The sequence below is a fragment of the Amborella trichopoda genome, chromosome 2 (assembly GCF_054954075.1).
Source record: "Amborella trichopoda isolate Santa Cruz 75 chromosome 2, AtrichopodaSantaCruz75HAP2 v2.0, whole genome shotgun sequence".
Taxonomy (NCBI): domain Eukaryota; kingdom Viridiplantae; phylum Streptophyta; class Magnoliopsida; order Amborellales; family Amborellaceae; genus Amborella; species Amborella trichopoda.
Window position 1 is genome coordinate 64,144,678 of NC_142337.1, and position 18,382 is coordinate 64,163,059.

General features: G+C 36.2%; 1 protein-coding gene across 1 annotated transcript in view; it reads right to left on the bottom strand.

The window, feature by feature from the left end:
- Positions 1-347: 347 nt before the first annotated feature.
- LOC18430359 (zinc finger (CCCH type) helicase family protein) overlaps positions 348-18,382 on the bottom strand; it is a 44,624-nt gene continuing 26,589 nt past the window's right edge. Inside the window, exons 10-14 of the mRNA XM_006840516.4 lie at positions 3,992-4,136; positions 3,562-3,830; positions 3,245-3,424; positions 2,197-2,724; positions 348-932 (exon numbers count right to left, since the gene is read on the bottom strand). Of these exons, the coding sequence (XP_006840579.1) occupies positions 708-932; positions 2,197-2,724; positions 3,245-3,424; positions 3,562-3,830; positions 3,992-4,136 (1,347 nt within the window). The 3' untranslated portion in view covers positions 348-707. The remainder of the gene's footprint in view (positions 933-2,196; positions 2,725-3,244; positions 3,425-3,561; positions 3,831-3,991; positions 4,137-18,382) is intronic.

Below are 18,382 nucleotides of genomic sequence, written 5' to 3' on the forward strand. Positions count from 1 at the left end.
GAGTTCGTTTTTCAAATGCTGAGCGCAAAAATGTGACTCTCAGGATACTTGGAAGGAAATGGCTGAGTGCAAAAATGTGGAGACTTTTAGGATACTTGTAAGGAAATGGCTGATAAGAAATTACAAAGTCCCGCTCTTATTTTTTCGTCCTTGTATATTTATATAATAAAAAATATACAAAACGACCATTTATTTTTTATACAAAAAGATAACAATCACTCAATTCTTTCCATCATGTAAAGTGGGCAAGACTCAAAAAGGTTTAGGACACCAAGCACATCTCGATATAAATATATTTCTACCACAAATTCCATGAATTTGGAGCTCAAAAAACAGCACAAATCTGATGATCTCTAAATAATTATTTAAAAGCTCATTTCAATATACCAGTCCTGATAAATTTTAGATCTGAAATGCATGTCCAAGATGAATAGGAGATGAATTATGTGTGGGTTAACTGACTATAATGGGTACAATGCCTAAAGCGACCCCATGTGTAACACTTAACACAGCACCCAAATGGTCATTCACAAATGGTTTTCGGCCAAAAACAATACCCTCTCTAACACTTAACAGAGCACCCAACCTTGCAAAAAGATAAATCTTATTCAGCTTCCACGACCATATTTGCACACAAATCTGTGTCAACTTTCCCAGATGGGCCTGCCACTTTATGCACCAAATGAAAGGAAAAGACACTACTGACATCAAGCATGGCTTTGTCCATAGTATAAATTATTGCGAAGAGTTGAGGTATAATCTCCAAAGAGTGTCTTTGAGGGTGGATGAAGCTTGAAAATGTAAATAACCGGCATGCATGCCACCATTTTCTGCCTTGTCATGCTGCAATCCAAAAACTCACCAAATGTCGCTTCATCGAAAGGAATTGACTCCATGAGGAAAAAGAAACAGTCCTGGCCCAACCTTTCCACCTGAAAGAACAAGGAAAAAAGACATTACCTTCGATCAAGCTAATAAAACCACCAATATCATCTTTTTGTTAAGAGATTTGAGTGAAATTTTCACCAGTAGATAAGTGTGTTATTTTGGTTTGACCATTTGGAAGTTAATGGTGTAAGAGCTAAGTACTAGAGTTAAAAATTGAGCTGGTATGGGGACCTGGGGTTTGGCTCTTGGCCTAGTTTTGTGGGGTGTAAGGCTGTATCACTAACATTCAATGTTTCAAAACACAGCCCAGGCTCAGAACTCACCCCAGGACAAGCAGTATGACCTGGGTGAGTCTGAGTCGACCTGCTCGAGTCTTGCCAAGCCTCCCAAAGAGCTGAAAAAATAAAATTGAAAATTACTAAAAAAACATAAAAATGTGGAAAAAACAAATGATAAACAACATAAAAAGCATATAAAATATGTGAAGATAAGTTTTCAAAGTATAGAAAACAAAAAGAAAACTGGTTAAATTTAATCTTCTCAAAATTTCTAAGAGAATCAATTGAGAAAATATTAAAGACATAAAATTATAAAAAATCCAAACAAATCTAATTAAAAATCAATTATATATGATTTATACACAGATTACAACAATAATAAACTAACTACAACTAATTACAAATAAAATATAAATAACCCAAGTTGTTGAGTGTTCTGAACTCAGCGTATGGTGAGTCCGAGTCAACTTGCCTTTTTCTACTGCAAACATCTATCTCTCAATTTGAATAACATCTTACCAACCTTAAAGACAAGGACGGAATTTTGAAGTTTGGCACAAAAAGGAAAACAATGAAATTGTCATCTGTGACCCATGCTTACTGTTATTAGGATAGGGACATATCAAAGGGATGTTCCCTTCAAAAAATGAACAGAACACTCTAATTAAAACCAAAGAGTGCATTGTTTTTTTCTCCTAGAGGTAATATCATCTTGCACATATTCTTATCATACAGTATTTGGTAAGAGAAAGCATAATGACTACTCTGTTACTCAGTCCATTGGGGTCACTGACACCCACTAAAAATGGAGTATGATGTGGAGTCAGGTCCTTCTCTGATGGATCCTGCTTCCTCTGCATCATCATTCATCATGCCATGGGATGGTGATGACACCAAGGGCTATGGGATGGTGATTACACCAAGGGCTATGGAATGGTGATGACACCAAGGGCAACAGTTTTCCTGAGTCCATAGGTTGCAAGATCCTCATCCATTAGATGATCAACATATTTATCAGTGCTATTGTTACCTGAAGTTGCGAAAACCTGAGATTGTTCATAATGAGGATCAGTTGCATGTCATGTAAACCGTCAGCCAAACACCTGATCGCTAGACACTTAAAGAGCTTTTCCAGAAGGCCACTCTGGCTCTCAAAATCTTCATTATTTTCCATAAATTTCACGCACCATAATACACTCTGCACTTTTCTCCAGATGATGGGTACCTTTTTTGCATTCATGGAGATAAATGCCATTGGAAAATCCACACCTTCTAGTATTGTAATGCCCATAGGAATACCCTCAGGTATAGTTGGGAATTGTTGCTCAGTTGCCACTACAATGTTGCTTGTTTGAAAATACTGAGATAATCTTGAGGTAAAATTAAGCTCCCCATCATCAAGTATAAGAACGAAGTAACCCAGTTTCGTAGTCCATAGCGGGAGAAGCTGGTAAGGTTCATGAGAGGCAATCTCTGGTGCACATGGGACCCCCATTAATGAGCCATCAAAGCCTGGAATGCTATGTGAAAACCGGCAAGAAGCCCCATAGCGGCATCCCTGCAAAACAGTTGCTCCACATAACATGGGCATGTCAAATGAATCATAAATCTAAAACAGAAGATGCTTGCATAGAATCATCTGCCCCCCCCCCCCTTACCCTTAAGTATATGTGTGTGTGTATTGTTTCCTAATTGGTAACAAAAAAAGTTTATTAACAAAATAATGTGTTTTCCTAAGAGAATACATGTTTTCTAAATGATTATTAATCTAAAAAACTAAAAAAGCCCATCAAGTTTATTGCTCATTTAAGAGTGTTCCTCTGTATCACACATCTCATTATATAGACTGCTATTCTCAATGTTTTTTCTGTTTGTTTCCATTCTATTTTTTCCTGTGAAGTTTTTAATTTCTTGTTTTCCTGTAGTTTATAAACTTCAAACAAAACCTTCTTTTCGTTCTCATAGGCATCCTCCACGTTTCATTTTCGTCTGGTTCAGATATCCAATACTATCTATGTAAAAAAAAAAAAAAAAATGATCTAACAAGAATAAAGCACACTTCTCTGATAAGTAATTACCTCTAGACTAAAAAAATATCTGCATGGTGGTTTCATCTCATGAAGGAAATGAAGAAACTGGCATTGGCTTCCTCTGTCACATGATCCATTCAGAAAGAATCTACATACAAATGGGTCATTTACAAGCTTCTCTTGTCCATGTTGATTTTCAGAAACATCCTCAGTGCATAAAACTCTTATCTGCCACATAAAGTAACCATTGTTGCTGAAGTATGATGGATAGATTAGAAAACGTGCATGTGCACTAAAAACAGAAATATTACCTCTTTGTACTTTCCTATTATTTTGTTTCGTTCGGCAAAGAAAAAAAAGATTACCTCCTTGATTACGCTTCTCAAATTAGCTGCCACAGAGCTTGCTTGGAAATCCCTCGGCGTAACAAATGGTGAATCAATACAAACATTGGTTTGCATATTAACCTCAAGAAGGCTAGTTCCAGCACCTATGTAATTGTCGTCCTCACTATCCCCCTGATGAAGGAGGCAATTATGTCTTAATTCATTGGGAGTATAGTAGTTGGGTAGCACGTGAGACCCGACAAGAAAATTGGGACGGAATCGGTGCATTGCATGGAGTAACACGTCATCTGCACACAAAATCTCAAGGATCAACTATGCCACATTTGAACCTCCAAACACACACAACCCCGCCCCCCCTGGCCAGGCCCTGCCCACCTCCCTTCCCCTTCCCCCCTCCCAAATTGTAGAATAACACAATTGAACTTGAGAGACACAAAAGGTTCCATACATGTTTCACCAATAGCATGAAGAGATCGCTGCACTAGATTATGGGAAGAGCACCACTCCTTTTCAAGGCTAGGATTCAATACTAATATAGATTTTTCCCCATTAACTGCAGCCTCTTGTTTTAGTTGTTCCAATCGATCTTTATCCTACAAACACAGAGAAATATGCAAAAAGATCAGCTGACCAAGCTAAAGAAAATAAGACCAGCAGATATAAACAGGGAACATGAAAGGAATACATGAACTTTGAGTGATAAGCATGAGAATATGTGTGTGTGTGTGTGTCTGTGTGTGTGTGAGAGAGAGAGAGAGACTAGCTATGGTTTCATAAAGAAGATAGGATCAAAATAGCGACAGAGATAAAGGTGTCTTTTTCAAGCATATCAAAATCAAAACCATCAAAGGTTTCTTTTTCAAGCATACCAAAATCAGAACCATCAAACAGAGAGAGGTTTGTTTTTCAAGTATACCAAAATCAGAACCATCAACCAGGCAGGTTTTCCTTTCAAAGGTTTCTTTATCAAGCATACCAAAATCAGAACCATCTATCAGAGATAAGGGTTTTCTTTTTTAAGGATACCAAAATCAGAACCAACAAATATAACCTAGATCTAGGTCAATCAGGAAGTACCAAATGAACATATGAGAGAAGAAAAGAAGATGTGAAGAGGATGAACAAAGATGAAGGAAGAGGAGAGAGAGAGTTGCATTGACGGAAGAAGAGGAGAGAGCAGGACGTGTGTGAGAGAATGAGAGGTGAAAAAGAGTCACATGATGCTCTTGCAGGATCAGTTCCATATATATATTTTAATGATATGAGAAAATTTCAAGACATGCCCTTGTTTAAGTAAATAGCTCAGACATTGCCCTATTTATTATTCCATTTATGTCCCTAACTTGCTACTACACGTTCAACACTCCCCCGTCAAGATAGAGCATCACTATCAAGCATGCCCAGCTTGATAACTATAGCTTGCAGTCTATCACAGGCAAATGCCTCAGTGAAGGTATCCACTAGTTGACAGCTAGCTGATCTCTCGATTTCACATGAGTACAAATAATTGTTGCTGCAACATTTTCCCCTATGAACGACAGCCAACCACGATATGGTTTGTTTTCTCATGGGATACAGGTTTCTCAGAAATGTGGATGGTTGCTTTATAATCACTAAAAAGTGCCATAGGTAATTGATCTTTAACTCCCACATTAGCCAATATGGTATTAACCCGCATAACTTCACACACTCCGTGTGTCATAACCCTGTATTCAGCTTTAGCACATGATTTGGCCAATACATTCTTTTTTTAACTCTTCCATGAAACCAAATTACCACAAAGAAAGGTAAAACCTGTAAAGTCAACCTGCCATCAGTCTAAGAACCTGCCAAATCTGCACCAGTGTAGATTGTATCACCCATATGACTATGATCAGTAAACAACAAACCTCTCCCAGGAGATGATTTGAGATAATTTAGGATGTGAAAGCAGCATCCAAAAGAGGCTTTTGAGGGGCATGCATGAGTTGACTAACTTCACTAACCACATAACATATCTGGCCATGTAATTATGAGGAATATAATATTGCCCACTAACCTCTGATATCCACGACGATCCTTTAGTAACTCTACCGCTGTGCATGAAGTCTACGATTGATTTCCACAGGAGTATCTAATGGTTTGGCTCCCAACATTCCAATTTGAGGTAATATGTCCAGCATAGAGATAGCTATTCCCTTCTTTGACTTTGCCACTTTAATACCCAGAAAATATCTAAGTGGACCCAAATATTTCAGGGCAAACACTTTACTGAAGTAGAATTTAAGATCTTAAACGTCTGCTAATGAATCCCCTGTCACTATAATATCATCAACATCCAATATGAGTCTTGTAATCCCAACAAAAACCTTTTTTTTTTTTAGAAATGGCTTTCAACGATTGTTAAGTGTATAAATTGCCTTTTTTAATCTGCACACCTTTCCTGTCTCTCCTTGAAACTGAAAACCTAGGGGCATGCCTACATAATGTAGGGACCCAGGTTCACTAGCAGCTGAGGGAAGAATCACCTATAATTACCCGAATCACGTACCAAGGTCGCGATTCCGGTTTAGAGTCGTGATTCCACAGTTCTCAGGATGATACACAAATCTAGAACATAGGAATCACATTTCTCAGGATGATACACAAATCTAGAACATAGGAATCACATTTCTCAGTTTCATGGAAAGCGTTCCAGATTATTATCTGAATCTCGATTCTTGGAAGGTTGGAATCTAGATTCCATATCACGAAATCTGAGATTCATAGTTGCATAACAATGCGATTCAATGTGTGCGAGACGTCGATTCCAATTTTCTAAGAATCGTGAATCCATGTTGTTTGAAAGCGAGTCTCACATCATCAAAAGGCGAAGTTGTTAGATGCACCAAACAATGTTTCAATCAAACATCAAATAAATTCTAATGACACGCAATCAAGATTCAAATTCAAATGTTGAATTAAATACGTTCATAAATTATATGTTGCGGGAGGAGCTCTAGGAACCGATTCTATGTTACCGAAGGAGTTCCACAAATCATTTCATATCATGTTACAATTTTGTACAAGATTAAATATCCATGATTTGGGTTTCCAGGCTGTAACGTTGTGAGAGCTAAAAAGACTTAATAAACTTTCGAGATGAATCCATATACAATAATATATGCAGAGTTACCCAATAGATTTATCAATCTATAAATCATGAAGGGGGTGGAAGTCCGACCTCAAGGTAAGACATTTGGGTGGTAGCCCCACCTCAAGGTAAGATGTTCATATAGGTGCTTGCAATAACCAAATGCTTATTATTGATAATTTACTGTACCAAGTAAAAGGTTATGTGGGGCATGTTTGGTGAGTGATCAACAAAATGCCTACCAAGTAAAATGTTTATCACTCCTTGTGTTATTGTATATTTGGTGGGGCATGGACTTAAACCACTAAAAGAAAGAAAAAGAAAAGAGGAAAATTTCTACGTACGCCCTTTTCTAGAAAACTATTTCTCAAGAGACCCAAGGTTTCAAAACCTTTCTGGAAGGATAGTATTTCAAACTGTTGTATCTTCCAAACCCCTAGACCCAAAATAAGCACCTTTGACCACACATTCTTGATTCAAACAAAATGTTAAATAACACCTATTTCTTTTCTATCTAAATGTTTCTCCTTTCTCCCTTCAAGCCTAAACATCTCTCTCTATCTCTATGTAAATATCTCTCTCTCTAAACGTCACCTATTTCTTTTCTATCTAAACGTTTCTCCTTTCTCCCTTCAAGCCTAAACATCTCTCTCTCTAAACGTCTCTCTCTTTTGGAGAAAGAGAGGTTTAAGTCTATCTCTCTCTAAATGTCTCTCTTTAAACTCTCTTTAAAGAAAGAGAGAGGTTTAAGACAGAAAGAGACATTTAGACTTGAAAGGAGAGACATTTAGATAAAAAAGAAAAATGTGTCATTTAACATTTTGTTTTGGTCAAGAATGTATGGTAAAAAGGACTTATTTGGGTCCAAGGGATCGGAAGATACAATAGTTCGAACTCTATGCCACCAGAAAAGTTTTGAAACCTTAGGTCTCTTGAGAAATGATTTTCCAAAACAGGGTATATAGAGAAATTTTCCCAAAAACAAAATGGGTTAATGGAGATCGAAATTCATGCCCATTTGGGGTCTCTGGAGTTTGAGGAAAATGCAACATCTCGGTTTTTCATGCAAATACCAAGCAATAATATTATCTATAGTATCTGATTGGTTTCACATGGATAATTTGGGTCAAGTTATAGTTGGTTGTTGGAAATGCCTATGATTCCAATTTGTGTCAAGAATCAGAATCGCGGAATTGCATGTTCTAGATGATTCCTAATCTCGGAATTGTCATACATACAATGAAAGCCATTGGAGGCATGATTCCCAATAATTGGAATCGCGATCCAATAAAATACGAATCGTGACTCTTATTTGTAGGAATTGGTATCCCATGATGTTGGAATCGAGTCTCCTACTTTTCAAGAATCGCACATGATCCCACATAGTTCAATGACTTTCAGAATCACGATCCGACGAAATAAGAATCGTGATTCCTACATTACTGGAATCATTGTCCCCATCGATTGGGAATCGAGATTCCCACAATTTAGGAATCATGCACCCATCCCCTTCGGTATAAGAGAAGTATTTTACGCGAAAAGATTTAAAGTTTTACATAGGTAATTTGGGTCACCCAAAATATGACCAAAATTACCTATATAAAACCAAGCAGATACCATAGATGATACTATAACTTCATATTACCTTTAATTACCAAGATATTGCATTTTTCTCAAAATCCAAAGACCGCAAGTGACGATAAATTTCATTCACAATTAACCTATTTCCTTCCTTTTTTCTTTCTTTTTAGGGGTTTAAGTCCGTGCCCCACCAAATATACAATGACACAACGAATGATAACATTTTACTTTGTACCGAGAAGATCACTAATAAGCATTTTATTTATCACCCACCAAACATGCCCCACATAATTCGTTACTTGGTACAGTAAATCAACCATAATAAGCTTTTGGTTATTGCAAGCATCCTTTACCATCTTACCTTAAGGTAGGGTTGCCACCCAAATGTCTTACCTTAAGGTAGAATTGTCATGCACTTCGTGCATGACTTCATGATTTACATATGGACACGATTTCTATGCGGCCAGCCCGCATATTGTAGAAATGTGGGCTTGGCAATAAATATATTTTTTAAATATAATGTAATCCTAGGTTTTAGAGAATATATAAACTTTAACATGGAGATCATGAATATAAATAAAATAAAATAATTGAAAACTACAAATAATAATTATATTAAGAAAACATTTGACCCGTTAGTTACACTTGTTTTTAAATGGACCACCTATTTGCATCCATCTTTAAGATGGATGCTTTATACCTTTGGATCGCATATTGTAGAAATGCAGTCCAAACCGCATGAAACAATTTTCCTTTACATATTCATTAAGGCTTTTTTTAAATGGACCACGTCTTTGCATCCATCTTTAAGATGGATGCTTTATACCTTTGGACCACATATTGTAGAAATGCGGTCTAAACTGCATGAAACATTTTTCCTTTACATATTGACTTCGGCTTTTTAGCTCTCAAAATGTCAAAGTCTTGAAATACAGATTATAGGTTTTTAATCTTCAACAAAATTGTAATATGATACGAAAGGGTTTCTAGAACTCCTCTAGTAACATAGAATCGGTTCCTAGAACTCCTCCCGCAACATACAATTTGTGAACATATCTCATTCAACGTTTGCATTTGAATCTTGATTATGTATCGTCAAAACGTATTTGATGTTGATCGAAACATTATTCGTTGCATCTAAAAACTGCGCCTTTTGATGATGCGGAACTTGCTTCCAAACAATATGCATTCGCGATTCCTAAAAAATTGGAATCAACGTCTTACACATGTCGAGTCGCATTGTTGTACAACTATGAATTGCAAATTCTGTGATATGGAATCTAGATTCCAACCTTTCAAGAATCGAGATTCAGATAATAATATGGCTCTCATTCCATAAAATTGGGAAACATAATTCCTTTCTTCTAGATTCGTGTTCATCCTGGGAACCGCAGAATTGCGATTTCGAACCGGAATCTCAATCTTAGTATGTGATTCGGGTAACTATAGGCTGGGTATCCTAAGAAATCACACTTCATGGCTTTAGGATCAAGTTTGTCTCGTTTAGAACCCCAAACATGAACAAAAAATATACAACCAACCAAAACGTTTTGGAGGCATGGAAGACAAAGAGGGAAATTAAAGATATGGCTTTATTAGATAGGAGACTTGCCTTGAACCTAAAGAAGCCTTGATGGCATAGGATTAATGAACAATAAGAATAGCTTCAAACCCAAAAAATATTGGAACTATAATTCCAAGCAAGACAGATAGGGCAATTTATAACAAATATTTATAAATGTCGATTTTTCCTATCAATTCCAAGCAAGGCAGATAATCTCTAAGATGATTAGAAGCATATTCACTGCCATTATAAGAACAAGGTACTTCGAAATTCATATTATATTTTGACCATTTTATGATAAACTTGAAAAATATTTGCAACTTCATCCTTATGCCTCAATAGATAAAGTGAGGTTCATCTAGTTCAATCATCCACAAAAGTCAACAAAAAAAAAAAAAAAAACCAAAAAATTGAAACAATTGGGGAGGCTCCCCATGAATCAAAATGTATAATAGGGGGGTGTCACTATTATTATTTTCTAGCGAACATAACATCTTGTTTATATTACAAGGAATATAAAGGAATTGTTCAAATGCAAACGACGAGATCAAAAGAGAGATAAGAGCATATATTCCTCACCAAATAAAAATAGAAAAGAAAGCATTGAAGCATTGAGAAATGTCGGATGAAGTTTGAATCATAGTTACCCGGAACAGGAGTGGGAGGAGATCCGGGATCAGGAGCGGGAGCGTCGGAGTGAGGTAGGCTTGAAGTTTTGCGGTCGGAGGATCGAGATCTATACATGGCTAGGGAAAGGGATCAAGATCTCTGACTTTCAGGAAGCACGTTACATATCAACACATGTGGGGGGGTTTCTTACTAAATGGGACCGTGTTCTACTGTTTGTTAGGATCAAGGTCCCTGAAGTTCACTTTTCCCCTATATTGTAATTTAGAAGCGAATATAATGAACAATATGTATAACTTTTTTTCAATTTCACAATTCAAGAATGTTGCGATACGTTGTTTCTGAAAAAGAAACACCATGATAGCTAAGCTCTCCTTTGCAAAACAAGAGAAAGGGAAAAACACTACCGTATATAATTTTACCAATGGCTCTCCAAGTTGCTCCATCACCCACAAGGCAACCCCATGACTACCTCAAATTGGTTTACCAACACTCGCATGAAAGAAGTCCTTCAAGAGGTGGACATGACCCAATGAACTAGCCCAAAGGAAGTTAAGCATATTGACCGCAACCTTACTTCTCAATATAACTGCAAGGCGACTAACTTGGAGGTGGACATGACCCAATGAACTAGCCTTAAGGAAGTTAAGCATATTGATTGCAATCTTATTTCTCGATATAACTGCAAGGCGGCTAACTTTTGTATCCCCTCCCAACCTCTTCACTCCTTGCCCACTCTTGTTGCCTTTCTTCAAAATTAGACACGAGTCACATTTCAAAAAGTGTGTATAGTTTTGTACTGCATAGCATGTAGGAAATCTTAGCATTCTGAAAGTTTTGGCCATAAAAAATTGGAGATCCAAACTCCATTTTTATGATCTAAAAAACTTTGTTGGTGAAACTCGATACATGCATGCTCAATCAAGAATTACAAACAGAGTAAAGGACGGGCATAAAGAACAGAGTAAGAGAAACGAAAGCTTATAGACATCATAAACAACTTGAAGGAAGTAAAGCAAACATACCAGATACAGAGTATAAAGAAAGCTAAAGGAAAGAAGAACAACACACCAAAGCAATAAATCTAGACTGAGAAGCTCTAAGCAGCTTTCTGAACTAAACTAACAACCTACAAGGCCTTTTATAAGCACCGGACTTGACATCCGGATTTCAAAATAAAATAAAACAAATAGGTGGCCGACATACGCAGTGGACAGGTGTCATGAACAGTAGACAGGTGGCTGGTGGCCGACATGAACAATGGACAGGTGGCAGGTGGTCGACATGAACAGTGACAACATCCTTATCTTGAACAGTAGGTTTATCCTTATCTTGAACAGTAGGTTTATCCTTATCTTGAACAGTAGAGTCATCCTTTAATCTGTGTCATAATCTAAGGGCAATCCATCCGATCCATAACTTGGTGAAGAATGGTTGGATGGGCTATGTGAGGGTCCAATATAGGAATCATCACTGGAGCTATCAATTTGTCCTTCAAGGGGTGGAGGATGGTCAGCAAGCCATATGTGTAATTGATGTAGAAGTGCAGCACCTCGGGGAGTCTCATCATGCCATACTATTGTTCCTGTATAGACATCCAAAGGAGTCCATTCTGGCTGGATTCTGTTAATGTAGCACATGAGGATTTTTAGCTCTTTCCATAGCTCAGTTTGAAATAACCAAAAGTTCAGGAGATTAGAATCATATGATCCAATGGTTTGGATATAGGGGTGTTGGGTGATGAAAGTATGTTCGGTATAAATTTGAGATTGCAGGTCTAGGTGAAAGGCTATAATGACATAAGGTCGGTGATAATAATCAAAGCATTCAGTCCATTGATTACAGTGGTAATGTTTTAAAAGGAATTTGTAAAAGTTGAAAGCTCTAGGGTTGGGATGGACATAATTATTCCAATGTAGGAAATGACAATTTCTGAGGTAGGATAATAATTTTCGCACATGAAAATTAAAACAAATATGGTGGTTTTGGGTAAGGTACCATAGAAAACAAAGAGCTTCCCTAGGCATATTATAATAATGTCTGGTCTGAAATAAGGATAAAAATGGATATGTAGGATGGCATCGAATTCCTTGAAAACATTCTCCATGATTTATGATTAATATCTGATGCATTTTTTCTTGCATAGTCTCATTTCGTGCTTCCATTGTCTTGGTGAGTATGATGTCATATATTTCATCAGGAACATCTCTTGGTTCATTCTCATCTATTCTGATTATGGGTCCCAAAAAGGGGACGACTTGAAGAACAACATCTTCAGAAAATTTCTTTTGAGAAAACATATCAGCTAAGATATTGTTCTTTCCAGAAATATGTTTATATTCAAAATTCCATTGAGAAAACCAACTTGCCCATCTGAGTAATTGTGGATTTGAAAGAATCTTGTTTTTGAATCTGAACATATTCGGAAAAGTTGACAGATCCATCTCTATCAAGAAAGATTGTCCTATTAGATGAAATTGGAATTTTTCAATTCCTCTTTTTACTGCAAGGATTTCTTTAAATGTAGAGCGGTAATGAAGTTCAGATTCTTTGAATTTTCCACTTTTATATCCACAAATCATCCGTTCTTTATCTTTTACTTCAAGTAAGATACAAGCCCAAAATTCATCTGAAGCATCAGTTTGCAAAATCCCTGTGCTTGTAGATGGGATTTTTAAAGAAGGGAGATATTGAGAAAATCTTTTGAGCTCAAGAACGCACTCAGTCTATTTTTTTGTCATTGGTGGTGTTTTTTTCTTCAGAAGGAGATAGAGTGGACTAGTGAAGAGAGCAAGCTTAGGAATAAGAGGGGACATATAATTTACGATTCCTAGAAATTGTTGAATCTGCTTTACGGAAGATAGAATATTTGGAAATTCTAGTAAGTGTTTGCTACATGAGGCTGAAGTTTATACATTCCGTTATGGAAATGCATACCAAGGAAATCAATTTCTGTTTTAGCAAAAACACATTTCTTTTCGGAAAGCATAATACCAAAATTAGAACACAGGGAATAAAATTTTTCTAAGAGAAGTATATGACTATCAAGATCAGGAGAGAAGAGGACTATATCATCTATATATACCAGTGCCTGTGTTGAGATTGGTTCAAAAATGTGGCTTAAAACTTTTTGAAAATATGTAGGTGCATTTTTTAAACCAAAAGGCATGACCGTCCATTGGAAATGATAATTTGGTAGACAGAAAGTTGCTTTAGGACAATCATCTGGATGAATTCCTATTTGCCAAAATCTTGATTTTAAATCAAATTTAGAAAAGATATGTGCATGAGAAATTTGAGAAAATAGTGCAGTTTGGTTTGGCAGGGGGAATTTATCATCTGCAAGAAACGCATTCAAAGGTTGATAATTGATTACTAGCCTAATTTTTTCTCGAATTTGTTCTGCTCTTTTATTTATATAAAAGGCTTCACAAGCCCTAGGAGAACTGGTAGGCTCGATTAATTGCTCCTTTATCAAATCTTGAATTTCTAGTTTAGCTTGTTCTAAAAGATTGGGATTTAAACCTTTGTGCGAAGCTTTTGTGGGATTTATGTCCTCATTCTTCTTCAAAGGTAATTTAACATAAAAATTCTGGTTTCTCCAAAGAGGTTTTATACATTTTTTGAGAAACTCAGTGTGGGAATTGGCACAGCAGTCTGACAAGATTTTTTGTTGAATGGTTTGTAAGCTACGAGGTTGGTCTAAGGAGGCAATCCAAGGTAGGGTTAGGTTCCTATAATGTAATCCTTTGGAGGTCGACTAGAGTTTTACCTGATGTAAGACATCAAATCCAAGTAATAGTTCTTTATTGGGTAAATAGGATCCTAACAGTTTGTGCTGGACAACTAGTTTTGAAAAAAGTTTTATCAAAATGGATTTGCCAATCTGGTTTATAGTAAATTTTTCACCATTAGCAGCTCGAAAGGTTTGGTTGCATGTTTTCCAAAACTGTTTTGGTAGTAAATCTGGTTTTAAGATACTAGCGGATGCTCCTGTATCAAAAAATGATGTTATGGACAAAGGTTTAACATAATGTTCAGGAAGTATTTGGACCATGGCTATTGGGGTAGGCTGGAAGGGTAAACTGCATATGTCCGCATGATTTTCCTATGGAGACAATATCTCTGAGATATGTGTGTTGCTTATTTCATTTACCTCATGGTCGTTTGAATATGCAATAGACAATAGGGTTTCAAGAGTCTGTTCATCATCGAGAGAAAACATAGATTCGAGATCATCATCAATTTCTTCATCCAAAACTTGTAACAGGAGGTGGATCATTTTTCTTTTTTTCTTCTGATTAGGGCATTTTTTCGCAAAATGCCCCTTTTTGCCACAGACATAGCATCTGTCTCCTTTCTTGCGTCTGAAATCTCGAAATCTTGATCTTCTGAGATATCTAAACCTCTTGAATTTTTTCTTTTTTCTTCTTTGTTTAAGGTCTTTGTTACTTTTCCAAGTAGGTGGACAGGCACACTGTTTTTCTGAATTACATTTGATCTTGAGATATGGTTTATCGCAAGATTTTCCAAATAGATGCTTATTTTTTTCCATTTCTTTAACAAATTCAACTTGGTTGCACAGTCGTTCTAAAGCATGGAGAACATATTAATATAACTCACCAAAACTGGTGTTTTGAATAGTAAGCCCCTGATTTTCCATTGTTTTTGTAGCTTCTTTGCCAAGAGTTGGAGGTACAGATTCAAGGTAAAATTGCTTTAAGTTAACATCATCAATTCCTCCTATCTTATGGTACCTCTTGTTCATTTCTGAAAAATGTTTTTCAAGATCTTGTCTCTTGAAAGAACACAATTTGAGTTGAAAAACCTCTTCTCTTGCAACAATTTGTTCATGTTTCACTGGTCCTGAGAATTCAGAGACCAGATGATTAAGAAACTCAACAATGGACTCACTATGTCTCAACTGCATTTGTCTGTATTCTCCAAGACTTATGTACCAGTCAAAAAGGCATCCTCTTAGCCTAACAATGACTTTAGTTTCCCTGAATCTATCATTCCACCGAGATGGTGGAATGTCATCAATTGTAAAGCCTTTGGATGAGTCCCCATACGTGGGGATTGGTTGAGGTTCTTGGTGGTTAGGAGGTCTGAGGTCTTCTTCCATAACTGGGTCAGGTTCAAATGGCTTCTCTGGAGGATTCATCATCAATAAGGATTCTGAATGTACAGAAGAGGAAGATGTATCTTCACTAAATGTTTCAGATGTATCAGACATATCATTTGAGGAGTGGGTTTTGCTTTGAAGATTAACTTCAGGCTGCTTTGTCGAGTTCGTAAGAAAAGAACTCATATCATTCAAGGGTTTAGATGGAATATCCATTTGAGCTGGAACAGAAGAGGCAACAACATCTGATTCAGTATCTGAATTTTGAAACATTTCGGTTTCTTGTTTTGGTAATTGGGAATCAATAGAAGGTTGGACATTTGTTGGTGGTAAAGATGTTGGGGGATTGGGAATTGGATGTTGAGATGAAGATGGGGTGTGCATACTTGGCTATTTTCTTAATTGAGGAAAAAACATTGCTTCTGGAAATTGTCTTTCCTGTTCATATGTCCTCAATGGTTTGAAACAAGAATTCCTGGGAGCAATGAGACCAGTAGATGGGTAAAGAGTTCTCGTAGGAGGAAAAGGATCTGGACTTCTTAAAGTGGGATAAGCCTGGGTATGTGGAATTGGTAACAAGGGGATTGGTATTGATGCTGAGGATATTGGGATTTCCAAAAGTCTTTTTCCAGGAGGCTTTTTCTTGCCCTTTTTGAACTAGCAAATAAGATTGCTCATTGATATCTTTCACTGTATACAAGACATGCATCAATTCTTCATGCAACAATTGAATTCTTTCTTTTAATTGAACTATTATACCTGATAATCCCTGCATCTGAGTAGACATTGCATTTCTTTTTTCTTCTATCCGAAGTAGTGCTAAATTCTGAGATTTGGCATTCTCAGCTTGCTAATTCAAACTAGCTTCGGCTAGAGAAATGGACTTTTGTAAACCAGTAGTATCTCTTACGTTGGGATTTCTAATTTTCCATACATGCTTTTCATTTTTTAAAGGGATGATATCTGAAACAGTGAGTTTGGGATGTGAGTTTGAACAACCATATGTTACATAGTAATCCCATTTACCTGAACATTCTCCAAGCAACCCGACAGATGGATCACCCTCCATATATCTTTGATGAAGGTTTTGTTGTGATGATTTTTTCTTTTTGCTTTTTCTTTTTGGAAAATCATCTAAATCTTCTTCAAGACAAGAAGAGTAATTACAAATATCAAACCAGTTATGGCTATCAGAAGTTTTTTGTTCATAAACTAGCTTTCCTGCTTTATCAAAGGCAACAACTGGGACTTTTTCAAGTAATCCTTGGAATTTAGTAGGAAATATTTCTCTGATCTGGTTTTCGAGAATCCTTTGATTTTGAAAATTTATCTGCACAGTTCCATCTGGCATTCTAGTCATCCTAGAATCTGATTGCATCAATGGCTGACCTTGGTGTTCAAGAGTTTCATAGTTTGTCACCCATGTAGATGGAATTAACTCCAGCAACCTTTCTCGAGAGATTTGTCTAGGAATATAATGACAGACAGGTTGGGAATTGTTATCAACTTTGATAAACAATGCTGTATTTTCTTGTTTTGGGGACACAGGGGTAACTATGTCAAAAGCATGGTTATGTAATCTATACACCATTTGATAATGGAGTGTAGCTACAGTGGCTGTTTCAATCTATTTGGTGCCTGTGATTTGTAACTGGACTTTAAAAACTGAACTCAAATGAGGGTCTTTGATAGGGATATTAAAATTTGGGAAAATGGTTAATGGTTCCTGCATTCCAAGCTGTTTGTACAGTTCCAATACATGCATGCTGGTATTCTAGAAACCTAGAATCTAGCAAAGCAATTCGAGAAACTGCTTCCATACCTTTTCTTCCATGAAAGGTTAGGGCTAGCTTTATGGCGCCAAAATGGATATGGGTATAACCATCTCTAAGCCATTGGGGAAATAGGTTACTAGGAAGGGTAATGGTAATATATGGTTCAGATTGGGTAGTAGGTATCTGGTGTTGGTCAAAAGAAGAGGCTTTAACATATTCTTTAATAGCTTTAGGGTTCTTTTTTCCACACAACTTTTTGATTCTTTTGGTCCAATTTAAACTAGATTTATCATAGACATGGTAAGGGTTTATCAATTGAGAATTAGTTTCTAAAATTTTTTCTGGAGTATAAGTTATTTCAAAAAGGTGATCTTGTTTTGAAAACATAGGGCGGAAATTAGAACTAGAAGAAGGGGTACTATCTACAGAGACTTCTGAAACAGTATCTTCTGCCATTTAAAGTAGTTTATTATGTTGACTGTATATTTTGAAAAGAAGGTAAGGTCAGCTTTCCTTTTGTGTTAACAAGATATGAACTCTACCCACGGCTTCCTAGCCTTCAACAGAGTTCCTATTATGTAAACTTCAGAAAGCATTGACAGTGGAATAACATCAACACTTGAAATCAACCTTCAGCACATACCACGTTTTCTGATGAGAGAGATCCTAGACCAGCTAGGCAGACGTAGAGCATACTAATCTCAGTATGAACCATAGATTAACCCGGCCAAAATAATAAACTAAAAGTCAAAATCACAACCAGGCTCTGATACCATTTAGAATGATGATTAAAGTTTTAGTTTATATATATATATATATATATATATATATATATATATATATATATATATATAAAAATAAAATATATATAAATGTAATTTTATATATACATATAGACTTTGTCCATAATTTTTATATGTTATATATATGTATACATTTATATATATAATTATATGTATATATTATATATAATTTTATATATAATATATAATTATGTATAATTATATATTATATATAATTTTATATATTATATATATATATTTAATATATAATTT